Source organism: Dermochelys coriacea, chromosome 5, assembly GCF_009764565.3.
Source record: "Dermochelys coriacea isolate rDerCor1 chromosome 5, rDerCor1.pri.v4, whole genome shotgun sequence".
Classification (NCBI taxonomy): domain Eukaryota; kingdom Metazoa; phylum Chordata; order Testudines; family Dermochelyidae; genus Dermochelys; species Dermochelys coriacea.
Window position 1 is genome coordinate 104,378,765 of NC_050072.1, and position 15,427 is coordinate 104,394,191.

The window sequence follows — 15,427 nt, forward strand, 5'->3', positions numbered from 1 at the left end:
AAGACCAATTACTCAAATATTTCTTTTCCCTTTAAAATGTTGACTCACTAAATTTTTTTATTTGGGAGGATTTCTGAGGTAGTCACCTCTTGTCTAGACAACATGTTCTCTCGCTCTCACCTTTTCTTCTATTCTTGTGCGTCTGGTTTTGAAAATTTCATTTTTTTGTGTCCATTCTTTAGTTAAACTTTTTCATGTCATAACTTTTAAAACATAGTTTCATTTTTAATCACCTAGTTAACAAGATACTGCTAGAGTCAGTGACACAAGTGGTAACTGATTAAATAAAACTTGTTTTGATATTGTTTTTAGGTTTTGGTATCTTTCTTTTAAGTTGCACAGAGAAAATGTTAACAGAGCATTAAGTTATAAGAACATCCAGTACTCAAAAGTTAAGAAATCCAACCTCGCAGTACAAGGCTTAGTTCATGATACAGTGTAGAATTGCATTGTTTGTTATCTTCTTTTTAAACTTGACGTATGTGGTTCTGTGTCTGTATTTACAAATCTGAATGATCTAGAAAGATCAGGATTTTGCTACATTGGCATAGCTATGGGAATTTATCAATGTATCCTTGCTGACTGGACTTCTTCCCAACCCCACATAATAATGACTAAATCAGAAATGTCCAGGTTTATGGAAACAACAATGTACTATACTTTGGAACTAGTAAATGAAAAATAGAAAATGGCACAATAAGTGTGGTTTCATTTTCAACAACTTTTACTGAAGACTGAAATAAAGACCACAATAAATTTTAAAATCACAGTAAGTAGTTCATTTGATAGATAAAGTATTTTTATGTTGGCTTTGTATTTATTTAGTATACAGAAATAATTTCCTTTTCTAGGCTTTATAGATAAATGTTGGAATTTATGTGCTAATCTTGTGTTCACAGTTACAAGATGTTTTTGCCTAAATGTGTTCGGGCAAAAATCCAAGACTACCATATTTTGACACGAAAGAGAATAAGGTACAGATTCCGCAAATTTATCCAGCAGTTTGGCCAATGCAAAGCTACTGCCAGAAACTTGAAACTTAAATATCTTATAAATCTGGAATCCCTTCAGCCTGCCTTCTATTCAGAGATTTTTGAAGTAAAAGAGCCTTGCAGAGGTGAAGAGAGTTTTGCAACCATTATAATAACGGGAAACGGTGGAATTCAGTGCTCAAGAGGGAAACATAAAGACAGTGAGACACTGACAGAACAGGTAATCCTTATGAATATGACTTCACTTTTATTATTTTAAGGATTTTGCAAATCGACATGGTAACAGAGTAATTTGGTCATATGTTACATGTACTGATTCATTCTCATGTAGTACTATAGAATGAGTTATGACTTTGACTTAATAGTTCTACTGTGATTTCTGTATGAATGGGGTTTGACTTGAACCAAACAGCACAAAACTTTTTAAATTAGGTGGATTTTTTTAATATAAGATTATAAGAGAAATAACTTTTGACTAAACAATTAAAGTACTTGGATGACAAATGAAGAGTGAAGTTCTCTGTCATTCATGCTACTAAAACAGGATTATTATAAAAGTTGACATGAGAAAGTAACAGCTCCGCCTAATTTAAGAGTTAAGCTAAATTATTCAATCATTTGTTATAATCATGTAGTTACATTTTATTCTTGATGTTATCTGGGTGTTTTTGTGTGTGTTTGTTTTTTACATTGTTTCCCATCTGAATATCAAACAGTTGAACTTAACATTATCTGATGCTAGTTGCTAGCAGGAAATGAATTACTGGTTGTCAGGAATTACTAAATCTAGCTTTGATAAGCTCCACCTGTTCCATTGCTAATGTGCAATGTACCCAGATCAGATCAGGAACACTGTTATCCCAAAGACAATGTATCATTTCAGAAGTATATCTTATTTTTTGTACATGGCTTCTAAATAATAGAATATTATTGTGAAACATTTCTATAGTAGTAAAAACTTACACATCACTTTACAGACTATAGATGAAACAACCCTTCTAGTATAACCCTTCTTTATAGTCTAAATAGAACTGTGTTTTTTCCAAAGGGAAATTTGAAGGAGGAGTATTGGTGGTGATATCCTTTTTTAAAATGAATAAATAAATGAACCGTACATTTTAAAATACATATACATTTCATGATAGATAACAGACTAGATCAAAACAGTAATGTGAAAAATACCGTTGTAGAGCAAATTGAGGTTAACAGATAGATTACAAGTGATCACAGCCCATTATGTAAAATGGCACTTTTATGATATGGTATCTAATCATCAGGCATATTAAAATATATAACTACACATGTGCAAATATCTTGATATTTCTTCGTTTATGCTTATTGGAAACAGTGCAGACTGAGCTAAAGTTTGGATAATTGGGCCAATAGTTACCATCTGTTTAACTTCGATGATTTAGTGTTAAATGTTCCTACTAGACACCCTTCATATGTGAAAAGCAGCCTTCAAGAGACGGTTCTAATAATGATGTTTGGAGTTATTTTATAGAAAACTAGGCCTTTTAAAATCACTTTTTGTACATTAATTCATATATAAAATTTGTCCTCTTCGAGCCATATTTTCATGAAGCAACCTCTAACTTTGAATATGCTGAAATTTGTGTATGAAACTGTACCATTTGTGCATGCCAATCAAGCCTTTAATAGCAAGAGTAATAGGATTTGTATTGTTTTTCATTTGAGATTCTCAAAGTTTTTTTTCCAAGATGAATAAGCATTATTATCCCCAGTTTACAGATGAGGAAACAAATGCATAAAGAGTTTTTAAGTATCTTGTTTGAGGCTATAGAGGAAAGCAGGAGCAGATGGGAATAGAAATCATGTCGCCAGACTCAAAGTTCTCTGCTCTGACCATTAGGCAACTGTGCCTAATGTAAGGTAATTAACTACATTTACGTGTGGACAGTTTCTGCATTTGTACAAAGGAGTGCATCTTCAAATTTAATAGTGAGGTAAGGCTAGCTATATCTTTGACTATTGCAGCAAATCAGCATCACAAAACTTTACTCAACTACTTGCTTGGAGCAAGATTTATTTATTTATTTTGGTGAAGTGGTGGCGATGCTGTGGCTGTGATAGGTGGTCTTGCCAGCCCAGATTCTTCTCTGGTAACTGGGCATAACTCCATTGACTTTAATGTAACTAAAATGATTTACACTAGCTGAGAATCTGGCCCAGCATCTTTATGGAGAGCATGGGTGAATACATGTTGTGCCATGTAACCATGGATACACCTGCAAAAAGGCTGCAGTAAATAATAGAAACTAGAAATTCTTACTCAGATTATTATCTGACTGTTGTTTCCCTTGAATTACAGAAATAACAAATAATGATGTATATTATCTAAAATGCTACAGGCAACCAACAAAAAAGCCATTACCTGTATAACATTTCGACTGATCTATCCTTATCCATCTGGTGGAAGAACAGAAAAAGTGAGACAGTCAGTCAGATATTTTAAGAATTCAGTTTGAGGTCAGAATTTAAAGAACCAAATTTTCAAAAATTCCCTGAATTGCACTCCAGTCAAAATTCACCCATGCTTCTAGCTCCCATTATGATTTGTGCCTTCGGTTACCATATTCATGAATGCACAAGTGTGTGTGTATTTTTCATTGTGAAAATCAGCATCCACTTCGTGATTATTTTTGATCTTCAGTGTTTTGCATTTGTCATCATTTCTAAGGTGGTGAAAATATTTATCTATGGTTGTAGGAATTCTAGAATTTTGAATTATACTTTGAAAAACCATTTACTATGTTAGTATTAATCATAACCAACATTTATTACAGGAATTACAGACATACTGTGATTTTCCTGATATAATCGATGTCAGCATTAAGCAAGCAAACCAAGAAGCCTCCAGTGAGAGTAGAATTGTCACCAGTGAGAGTAGAATTGTCACCATTCATAAGCAGGACAGTAAGAATCTGGTATGTTTATTTTTCTTATTGTTTGATTTATATTGATATTGGTTTGATCATGTGATGGGAATATGGCAGTATTCACAATACTCTACTAAACCTATGTTGCAGTAAACATTACTCAGATGTTACTTAGGCAAAAGGTAAAAACTGAAGATTTTAACAGTGATCAATATATCAGTACATAGAGATGCTAATTTATTTGAAGCACCACAACATAGACTGAAATTGAAACAAGGATATTTAAAACTAAGTGACGTCAACTTTATCTGCAGTTCATTCTCCAATTTCATTGTGCCTAGCTAAATAATTATTAAACTTGTGTAATTTTAGTTAACCTAGACCCTAATCCTGCAATTCATTGTGCATGGGCATAGCAGTCTGTCCGCATGCACACACACAACTGCAGGATTGGGATTTGAGATTAGCCTGAAGGGAAAAAGATATACAGAACTATATACATCCATCTAGACAAGGGATACAAAACTAATAGTATAGCTGTTATTATTTAAAGTATTGTGTGAGGCATAGGTTTGAAAAGTGTTAGCCTGACAATGTAAACAAGTCACTTACAATATATTGTAAAGAAAATTTGTGTGTGAACTAAAAAGCCACAATTGTTTGTCTTTTTAATCCTAGCATTGTATTAGCAACACCGTTTCCTGTATGAGATAACCTTTTGGTGTAGTGGTTTCTTTCTTGATCCCCATTACTGATCTGTGTAGATTTCCTGTTTCAGGCATTTTCCTGTGTGATCAAAGATCTACAACTTGTTGGCACACAAGACAGATGTACTGCTAAAATGGTTCTTCCTTCCTTGGGGAAAATAAATCCAAAACCTGCAAAAGCATTTGAATGAGAATGAATTCATTTTCTGTTTTTAATGCTGCCTTTAAAAATGATACTGTTTTTCAGAATTATATTAGATTTTGATATAATTTACTCTTCAGTAGTCACATAGAATCTACACTTGTAGATAATTAAGCTGTGTTTTTAGTAGCTAGCCAATGGAAACAAATGGTTTTTAATGTACGCTTTTCCTGTAATGTGCATGAGTGAGAAATATTTGTTCTTTAATACAGCACTTTCACTTTTGGATTATTAAAGAACATTATTTTCATTATGTCTTTCATTGGGTTTTTCAGCTTCAGTAATGAACATGTTCAACTTTTCTTTTAAGGTAGTACAATCCCTTTTTCTTATAAAATGTGGTTGGTCTAGGACAGCCCTATAATGTAGTTAAGATTAATCTGAAATGGGAGGAAAATGAAGGAACAGTCCATAGGTCGGAGCACATTGACACAAAATAAGGAAAGAAGTATTTTCAATATGAGATGCCCAAATTTCTTCCTGCTGTCTTTCTAAGATCTACTAGGAAGAATTGTTAATTTTCACATCTTCGATTTCTCCTTGTTGAGAGAACTCCTCTCCCAAAATATTCCTATCTTTACAGGATTTATTTACCAGAAATTATCCTAACAAACCTGTGAAGCTCTCTCAAAAAAGAGGAATCTTGGGAAAGGCAGAGCATAGAGGGTGCGTGAAAGATATGGGAATTAAAAACTTGTTGTAATTTGAAGTTATTTATATTGATTTGAATAAAACAAAACATATGTGGTGGTTGGTTTTTCCCTCCCTTCACCCTCCCCACCTCCCTCCCCCATCGTGACCTTTAAAAAATTACAGAGGTTGCTTATATGTACATACTAAGTGGTTTGTCCGTTCATCTTTCTATCAAGGATATTCTGTAATAAATGTTGTTCTTCCCTTTTTATACTGATAATTTTATTTAGCAACAAAAGGCTTTAAGTCCACATTGCATTCTGTTTCACCCATTCATTGTGCAGCATCTATAGCCCTCATTTTCATAAATACAGCAGTTGCATCATACTAGTGCAGCCTAGAAGTGTGTGTGTGTTTCTATTCAGCACAAATGCCTTATTAAAGGGCATCTCTTAAGAAAAGGTGAAAAACCAGAATATGTCAAGTTTTAGGCATTTAATATTAGAGCTGGTGTAATCCGATCCCAACCAAGGAAGTCTGTAGACAATCTTCTTGACATAGATTAAGGCCTTGTCTACACTATGGGGGGAGATTGATCTAAGTTACACAACTTCAGCTATGTGAATAATGTAGATGAAGTTGACTTACTTATATCTACTTACCGCGGGGTCTGCACTATGCAATGTCGACTGGAGATGTTCTCCCGTCGACTCCCCTTGCACTTCTCGTTCAGGTGGAGTATAGGAGTCAACAGGAAAGTGATTGGTTTAGTGGGTCAGAGAACTGCTAAATAGACGGCTGATGCTTTGATCACTGTGCGTCGAACCCCCAGTAAGTGTAGACAAGCCCTAAGTACAAGCTTTTATTGTGTTAAATGAAGTTTAAGAAATCATGACCCGAGTATTTTAAAATATTTATTATACAGCAGTTTTACTGAGAATGATGTTATGTAAAGTTACATAGTGTAGCATATTAAACAACCTTTCTTACAGCTGCATTATGTTTCACTATATGACTCTTCAAAAAACCCTTGAGATCTCAACTACTGGTGTATAGCTCAGGTTATTCAAATAAATTATTTGAGAAAATAACAGAAAATATACTCGCTGGTCATATAGCCAATGGAGAGTCTGTTTTCTCTGAGTTGAACTGGGTTGCTCGTATTGGAAACTAGACTGGGGAGGAACATACCTTGGGGTTTGAATCACCACTGCGCTATTCCAGTTTTGTACCAGTGCAACTCCATTGAAATCAATGGAGTTATTCTGGCATAAAATTGGACTGTGACAAACCCAGACCTGACAGCTGTGGGAGGGTGGTTGAAGGCAGATATATCAGCCCGTTAAAACCCTCTTTCTTGTGAGCTGAAAAGAGGTTACCTCAGGTTAATTAGGGACACTTGAGCCCAGTTAAGGGCTGCTGTGACCTTTAGAACCTCTTCTGGTGAGAGATCTGGGAGTAGGGACAAGATACAAGCTGCAGAAGGGTTGGAGGATAGGTTTCTTCTAGGAGGAGAGCTGTTCCCCTTCTCATTGGGGAAATACCGAGTTTACTACTACTTGGGGAAGGGCTGACAGCCAGGAGCCAGTATAAGAAGAGTCAGTGCTCTGGTGGGAGCAAGGAAATGTTTTTTTGTGTGTGTTTTTTGGGGGTTGTTAAGAAAACCACTTGGGACAACCCTGAGGCCTACCTTGTGAAAACTGAAAAGGAGTACTTGTGGCACCTTAGAGACTAACAAATTTATTTGAGCATAAGCGTTCGTGAGCTACAGCTCACTTCATCAGATGCATTCAGTGGAAAATACAGTGGGGAGATTTATATACACACACAGAGAACATGAAACAATGGGTATTACCATACACACTGTACGGAGAGTGATCACTTAAGATGAGCTATTACCAGCAGGTAGGGAGGGTGGAAGGAAGGAAGAAAACCTTTTGTGGTGATAATCAAAGTGGGCCATTTCCAGCAGTTGACAAGAACGTCTGAGGAACAGTGCAGGGTGGGGGGGGGGAATAACATGGGGAAATAGTTTTACTTTGTGTAATGACCCATCCACTCCCAGTCTCTATTCAACCCTAAGATAATTGTATCCAGTTTGCAAATTAATCCTAATTCAGCAGTATCTCGTTGGAGTCACATCAGCCACGATATCAGAGGCTCGTTCACCGGCGCATCTACCAATGTGATATATGCCATCATGTGCCAGCAATGCTCCTCTGCCATGTACATTGGTCAAACTGGACAGTCTCTACGTAAAAGAATAAATGGACACAAATCAGACGTCAAGAATTACAACATTCAAAAACCAGTCAGAGAACACTTCAATCTCTCCGGTCACTCGATTACAGACCAGAGAGTGGCTATTCTTCAAAAAAAAATCTTCAAAAACAGACTCCAACAAGAGACTGCTGAATTGGAATTAATTTGCAAACTGGATACAATTAACTTAGGCTTGAATAGAGACTGGGAGTGGATGGGTCATTACACAAAGTAAAACTATTTCCCCATGTTATTCCCCCCCACCCCACACTGTTCCTCAGATGTTCTTGTCAACTGCTGGAAATGGCCCACCTTGATTATCACCACAAAAGGTTTTCTTCCTTTCCCCCACCCTCCCTACCTGCTGGTAATAGCTCATCTTAAGTGATCACTCTCCTTACAGTGTGTATGGTAATACCCATTGTTTCATGTTCTCTGTGTGTGTATATAAATCTCCCCACTGTATTTTCCACTGAATGCATCCGATGAAGTGAGTTGTAGCTCACGAAAGCTTATGCTCAAATAAATTTGTTAGTCTCTAAGGTGCCACAAGTACTCCTTTTCTTTTTGCGAATACAGACTAACACGGCTGCTACTCTGAAACCTTGTGAAAACTGTGAATAAACCATTGTTAAGAATTATAAACTGTGGAGAAGGACTGATTTACTCTAGGCCTCTGCTCCCCACCAGAGGGATAGAATCATAGAGTATCAGGGTTGGAAGGGACCTCATGAGATCATCTAGTCCAACCCCCTACTCAAAGCAGGACCAATCCCCAACTAAATCATCCCAGCCAGGGCTTTGTCAAGCCTGACCTTAAAAATCTCAAAGGAAGGAGATTCCACCACCTCCCTGTGTAACCCATTCCAGTGCTTCACCACCCTCGTAGTGAAAAAGTTTTTGCTAATATCCAACTTAAACCTCCCCCACTGCAACTTGAGACCATTACTCCTTATTCTGTCATCTACTACCACTGAGAACAGTCTAGATCCATCCTCTTTTTGTAACCCCCTTTCAGGTAGTTGAAAGCAGCTATCAAATCCCCCCTCATTCTTCTCTTCTGCAGACTAAACAATCCCAGTTCCCTCAGCCTCTCCTCACGAGTCATGTGTTTCAGTCCCCTAATCATTTTTGTTGCCCTCCGCTGGACGCTTTCCAATTTTTCCACATCCTTCTTGTAGTGTGGGGCCCAAAACTGGAAACAGCACTCCAGATGAGGTCTCACCAGTGTCGAATAGAGGGGAACGATTGTCCCTCGATCTGCTGGCAATGCCCCTACTTATACAGCCCAAAATGCCATTAGCCTTCTCGGCAAGAAGGGCATACTGTTGACTCATATCCAGCTTCTCTCCACTGTAACCCCCAGGACCTTTTCAGCAGAACTGCTGCCTAGCCATTTGGTCCCTAGTCTGTAGCGGTGCATGGGATTCTTTTGTCCTAAGTGCAGGACTCTGCACTTGTCCTTGTTGAATCTCATCAGATTTCTTTTGACCCAATCCTTTAATTTGTCTAGGTCCCTCTGTATCCTATCCCTACCCTCCAGCATATCTACCGCTCTTCCCAGTTTAGTGTCATCTGCAAACTTGCTGAGGGTGCAGTCCATGCCATAACTGCTGAGGCTGATGTGACGATAGAGGTGTGTTGCCACATGTGGTGTTAGGGGTGGGATCACACAGCAGACTCTTCTGGAGGCAAGGTAAATCATTCCTGAGATTGGACGACGTGGTAAGGATGCTGGTGCAGGCCACTGCACCACAACAGGAGGCTACCAGAGTACAGATGGCTGCTCAGCAGGAATCGATACAAATAGAACAAGAGACTAACCAGCTGCTGATGGATCAGGTGATACAAGACCAAGGCACCCTACAGGAAGTAGTTAGACAACTGAAGGCTCTGACTACTCTCGGAGGTGGCCAGGATGGAGCTCTATCTTAAAGGCTAGTGGTTACCTACAAAAGATGATGACAAAGAGAGATGTTGAGGTTTATCTTCTCATGTTTGAAAGAACAGACCTATGTGAGGCCTTGCCCCAAGACCAGTGGGTCGGTATCTTTGCTCCTTTCCTGAGTGGAAAGGCTCAGAAGGCCTGCCATGATATGGCAGCGGAAACTGTCAAAGGCAGTGCCCCGTTGAAAACTGAGATTCTGGCAGGATCCAGAGTGACTCCAGCTATAAAGGCCCAGGAATTCCACAAGTGGAGGTTCCAGGATAACAAAGTGCCAAGATCACAACTATTCAGCTTGATCCATCTGACACAGAAGTGGTTGCATCCTGAAATCAACAGTATGGAAAAGATCATAGAATTCCTGGTTTTGGACAGATTCCTGAAAGGATTACTGCCTGTGAAGGTGGGTTGAGCAAAATGACCCTTCCGACGACAACTATTTGGTTGCCTTCGTAGAGAGACACTTCATGGCCAGAGAGCTTTCTAGGACTGCCAGAGAAGAGATGTGCCAGACCCAAAGGCCAGCCCCAGTCCCAAAGACCTGTACCTCTGATAGTTTGGGGTATGACTATACGGGGAAGGAGGGATGCTGAAGTGCGACCTGAGGCTGGGAAGGGACTTGGGGAACCAGGGAGAGAAGGCCATGGGGAAGGCCTAATATCCCATAGAATAGGGAGATATCAAGGGCTATGTATAAATGTTATGCCTGTGGGGGAGCTAGAACATAGAGCAGCTCAATGTCCTAACAGTGAGGAGCCCATGCAGTGCAACTTGGTGGAACAGTGAGAGACTGTGCTTAATCAATCCTGCAGGAATAGCTTTAACTCCACATAGATATGTGGTTGTTCAGGTTGAATGGTACAGAGACTGTTGCTTTAATAGACTCCGGAAGTGAAGTCACACTGGTCTCTGGGAAACTGGTTAGGTAGAATGAACTGTCTGAAATGCAGGGGAATAACCTGCATGCATGGGAAAGTTAATTATTAAATGGCCATTCCTGTACAAATAGAGGTTCGGGGAAGCACAACTAGGCTGGTAGCGGCTGTAATCTCTAAACTTCCATACCCTGTGCTCATAAGACAAGATTTCCCAGAGTTCGGAAATCTACTCCCAGTGAAAGGATTGGGGGAAAGTAATAACTCCATATCTGATATCATGACTCCAGTAAATAGCCGCCTCCCATCTTCTCTGAATTAGCCCCGGACTTGTTTTCAAAGTCCCAGAAGACTATGTGAGAAAGATGGGCAGACTGAAGACTGGGGACCAAGATGTTGGCCTAGAATCAGAAGGTGGTGCTTCTGGATAAGCAGTCTCATCCAGCTGGCAGGGAGACAACTCAGTTACCGAACCTGAGGTTGAGACCGGTTCCACAGAGACCAGCCCTCAGGGTAAAACTGAATTTGGACATTTCAGATGCTTGATCTCCTATATCAGAATAATAGAAAAGTAGTAGCCTAGGTAAATGGGGTACAAGCAGAGGGGAAAACCAAAGGACCAGGACCTTACTTTGTAATTTAAAAAAAGGACCTATTATATAGAATACTCTAACTACAGGAGCAAGAACTGAAACAGTTTCTAGTACTCCAAGGACACAGAAAGGCATTATTCGACGTAGCCCATTGTCATTTGTTCGAGGAACATTTGGCAGTGAGTAAAACACTAGATAGAATCCTTTGCAGGTTCTTTTGGCCAAGAATCTATATGGAGGTTTGACACTATTTTGCTTCCTGCCCTGAATGCCAATTGCACAGCCCCAAACCTCAATTAAAGGCCCCTTCAGTGCCCCTACCAGTTATCTAAGTCCCGTTTGAAAGTACAATGATGGGCCTGATAGACCTGCTGGAGAAATCAGCCCAAGGTCATCAGAATGTGCTCATTGGGCTGGACTTTGCTGCCTGGTATCCAGAAGCAATACCTCTGGGAAGCACAGTGTCCAAGATGATAACTAATCCAAATATCCTCTCAGATAGGAGTACTCAAGGAGATTCTGACAGATGAAGGGACTCCTTTCATGGCAGAGTTGATGAAGAACTTGTGTGTGCTGCTTTAAATGCTTCAGGTACTGCTTCCTACAAACCTTAGTCAACTATCACAAACGAGTGGCCTGGTCAAATGCTTCAACAGAACACTGAAGAGCATGATACGGAAAATAGTGAGTTGAGATTGGAAAAATTGGGATACCTTGCTACTCTACTGGAAGCTTGTTATAATGGAGGTTCCCCAGCCTTCCATAGGGATTTCCCCCCTTCAAGTTGTCAAGTCGTTGCCACCCCACAGCATACTGGATATTGCCAAGGAGCACTGGGAGGAACATCCTCACTAAGAAATGAGCATCATTGAACATGTGACGCACATGCGGGACAGAATAACCCAAGTCACTCCAGTAGCGTGAGAACATATAGAAAAAGCACAAGCGGCCCAACAGGCTTGTTATAATCGACACGCAAGGATTCTGAAATTCCAGGCTCGGGATTGGGTAATGGTGATGGGACCCCAGCAGAAAACAAGCCCTTGGTCAGATGGCAGAGGCCATATGCAGAGGTTGATTGCAGAGGTTAATTATAAGATTTGAAAACCTGATCTCTGAAAGCAGGAACAGATCTACCACATCAACCTGTTAGAGCCCTAGCAAGACAGAGGTCATCAATGTGATGGAGTGAAACCATAATGTATTCCCAGAGAAGCCAGGCAAAACCATGGAAGTTCATCATCCCAGATGCAGAAATAAATGAGAAAGTTAAACCATACTGGATCCTTGAGGCTAAAAGGAAAGAGATCAATTCAGAAATGAAGAGGATGCTGGAGTTGGGAATCACTGAGCGTCCCATAGTCAATGGTCCAGTCCAACTGTTCTGGTTCCTAAACCAGATGGTACCAATGGTTCTTCAGTGACTTTTGAAAATTAAATGAGATGTCCCAGTTCAATGCCTACCCCGTACCTCAGATAGATCAGCTAATTGACTAGGTGGGAAAAGCAAGATTCTTGTTTACCCTTGACCTGACCAAAAGGTGTGGGCAAATCCCTCTGGCAGAGGTGGTCAAGGAGAAGAGGCCACCTTTTCTATGCCACAGGGCTTATGGCAATACATTGTCCTCCATTTTGGATTACAAGGGGCTCCAGTAATCTTCCAGTGACTTACTGATAGCTATTATGTCCACGTGCCAGGTATGCAGCTACTTACTTGGATGATGTGATCATAGACAGCCAAGACTGGAGGATGCACTTAGAAAAAGTAGACGCAGTATTGGATACTCCGAGGAAAGTGGGTCTCACTGCTAACCTCTCCAAATGTGCAATAGGGCTAATAGAAGCCAAATATCTCTGGTACATCATGGGGAGAGGTGTAGTGAAACCCCATTTGAACAAGTTATAGGCAATACAAAGTGGGCCTTGGGTGATCAAGAAGAAAGAGGGCAGAGCATTTCTGGGGATAGTTGGGTATTACAGACAATTCGTTCCCCGCTTCACCACCAGGGCATACTCTTTAACAGATTTCATAAAAGCCAGCAATCCAGACGTGGTAAAATGGACCAGTGCAGCCAAAGAAGCTTCTGTGGATCTGAGAACAGCCCTCTGCAGCAGTCCAGTGCTAGTAGCCCCAGACTTCAAGAAGGAGTTTGTACTACAAACAGATACCTCCAAAGTAGGGGTAGGAGCCATAGTTTCTCTCATGGTTGCAGAGGAAGACCACCCAGTTTTGTCTCAATAGAAGTCTTCTCCCCAGAGAACAGAAGTACACCCTAGTGGAGAAGGAATGCCTCATGGTAAAATGGGCCGTGGAAACCCTCCAGTATTATCTGCTTGAATGGAGGTTTTATGCATGTTACAGGCCATGCCCCCCTGAAATGAATGCACCAGAACAAAGAAAAATAGCAAGACTAACAAGATAGTTTCTGTCACTACAACCCTTCTGCTTCAAAGTGCAGCATAGGGCAGGAATCAGGCATGCAGCCCAACCCCATAGTGTTGAGCTGGGGGGCATATGTGACAAAGTCAGACCTGACCACTCTCGGAGGGTGGTCCTTTTCCATAAAGAAGCATCATCATCAAAAAGAACCTGTGCCAGTTTTGTATTAAAAGGCCTATAGAAGTCTCTTAGAATCGCCTTTGGTAGCATGGGTCCCAAAAGACCAGCATCGGTCTTTAGAATGTCTAGTGTTTGATGCAGGACTCTTTGTAAGTAGAGCTTCTCGTTTCTCACTTATAGGCCCTAAATCCAGAAATTGGAATACAATATGCATGGTGTATTTAACATTGGATGTATGATCCTCTAAGCGGAGAACTAGTATCTGACCCTTGTCGAAAACAGTCAGCCAGTCAGGTTGAAGGCAGGTATATCAGCCTTAGAATGGTTAAAGTCCTCTTTCCTAGGAGCTTAAAAGGGGTTACTTTAGGTTAAGGACTGTCAATGACCTTTAAAACCTCTTCTGGGGAGCGAGAGAGGAGGGGAGGATCAAGGAACAACCCACAAACTGCAGAAGGGTTGGAGGCAGCAGAGAGAAAAAGTTTCTCCAAGGGGGAGAGCTGTTTTCTTCTCTATAGGGGAAATATTGAGTTTACTATTTTTGGAGATGTGCAGGTGACCAGGAGCTAGCACAATAAGCATCACTGCTCTGGTGGAAGCAAGGAAGAGCGAGTGTGAGTGTGTGGTGGTTTTGCTTAAGAGAACCACTGAGGCATACCTTGTGAGAATTGTAAATAAACTACTGTTAAGAATTATCAACATCTGAGAGAAGGACTGATTTACTCCAGCCTTTGCCCCTCACTCGCATGCCACAGGGAGAACCACTGAGGCTGATGTGGCAGTAGATATGCATTGGCACATAATGTGGTGAATCAGACCCATGGCATCCAGCTCGCACATACAAAATGTTTTAAAAACAGATGCATCCAAATGCAGGACTTACTGCAGGAATGTTGTCCTTTCAGTTGATGTATGCGTTGCTAGTGATGAGAACACTGTTAAGAATAATACATGCCTCAGACAGTTGGTATTAAAAAGTAATACTATGAATCATAAGTAACTAGTATTGTGGTAGACAAACAAGCAGAAAGTTATAGTAGTAGGCCTTTCAAGATCAGGGGGCCTGCAAATTATGGAAAGAAAAGATTGGAAGAAACCTTTTGTTTTTTATCTCATTTTCCTCTTACTAAAAAACAAAAACAAAACCCCAACACAATCTGATAGCTCAAAATGCAGAAATAAAGAATGCAGCTGAATACATAATGGTGCCCTGGTACCCTTTAATAGATGGTGGATTTTTTTTTATCCTTTTGCTAGTTTAGTTATGCCCAGGTTTGGGGAATGCACCCCATCTCCTTAGAGCCCAAATACTCAGAATGAATTTCACCCATTTTTGAGCACATACACAGTTATTCCGATGGAAGTCAATTGCTCATGTAAGTGCTTATCAATCTGAATAAGGGTTCCACTATCAGGGCCTGTCTGTACTATGCGTGTGTGTGTGTGCGTGCGTGCATGTGGTATTTTTTATATATACTGTTACCATACCTATCTGAGGATTGTGGTGTTTATTATAAATTAACCTCATGCTCTCGCTCTTTTTCTCTTCCCAACTTTTACAGGAGGCTGAATTTCATTCATTAAGAGAAGCCCTCTCTTTTGTATCGTTAATTGATGGATATTATAGATTAACTGCAGACGCTCACCATTACCTCTGTAAAGAAGTTGCACCACCAACAGTGCTTGAAAATATCCAGAGCAGCTGTCATGGACCAATTTCGTAAGCAGTGCTCTTATATTATGACAAGGCACTTTTATTGA

At 40.1% G+C, this 15,427-nt stretch overlaps 1 protein-coding gene across 3 annotated transcripts in view; it reads left to right on the forward strand.

The window, feature by feature from the left end:
• The window catches only part of JAK2 (Janus kinase 2), a 160,557-nt gene that overhangs the window by 95,100 nt on the left and 50,030 nt on the right, over window positions 1-15,427 (forward strand). For all 3 annotated transcript variants that reach the window (XM_038401856.2, XM_043515095.1, XM_043515094.1), the window contains exons 6-8: window positions 900-1,212; window positions 3,800-3,940; window positions 15,229-15,386. In XM_038401856.2, the coding sequence (XP_038257784.1) occupies window positions 900-1,212; window positions 3,800-3,940; window positions 15,229-15,386 (612 nt within the window). The remainder of the gene's footprint in view (window positions 1-899; window positions 1,213-3,799; window positions 3,941-15,228; window positions 15,387-15,427) is intronic.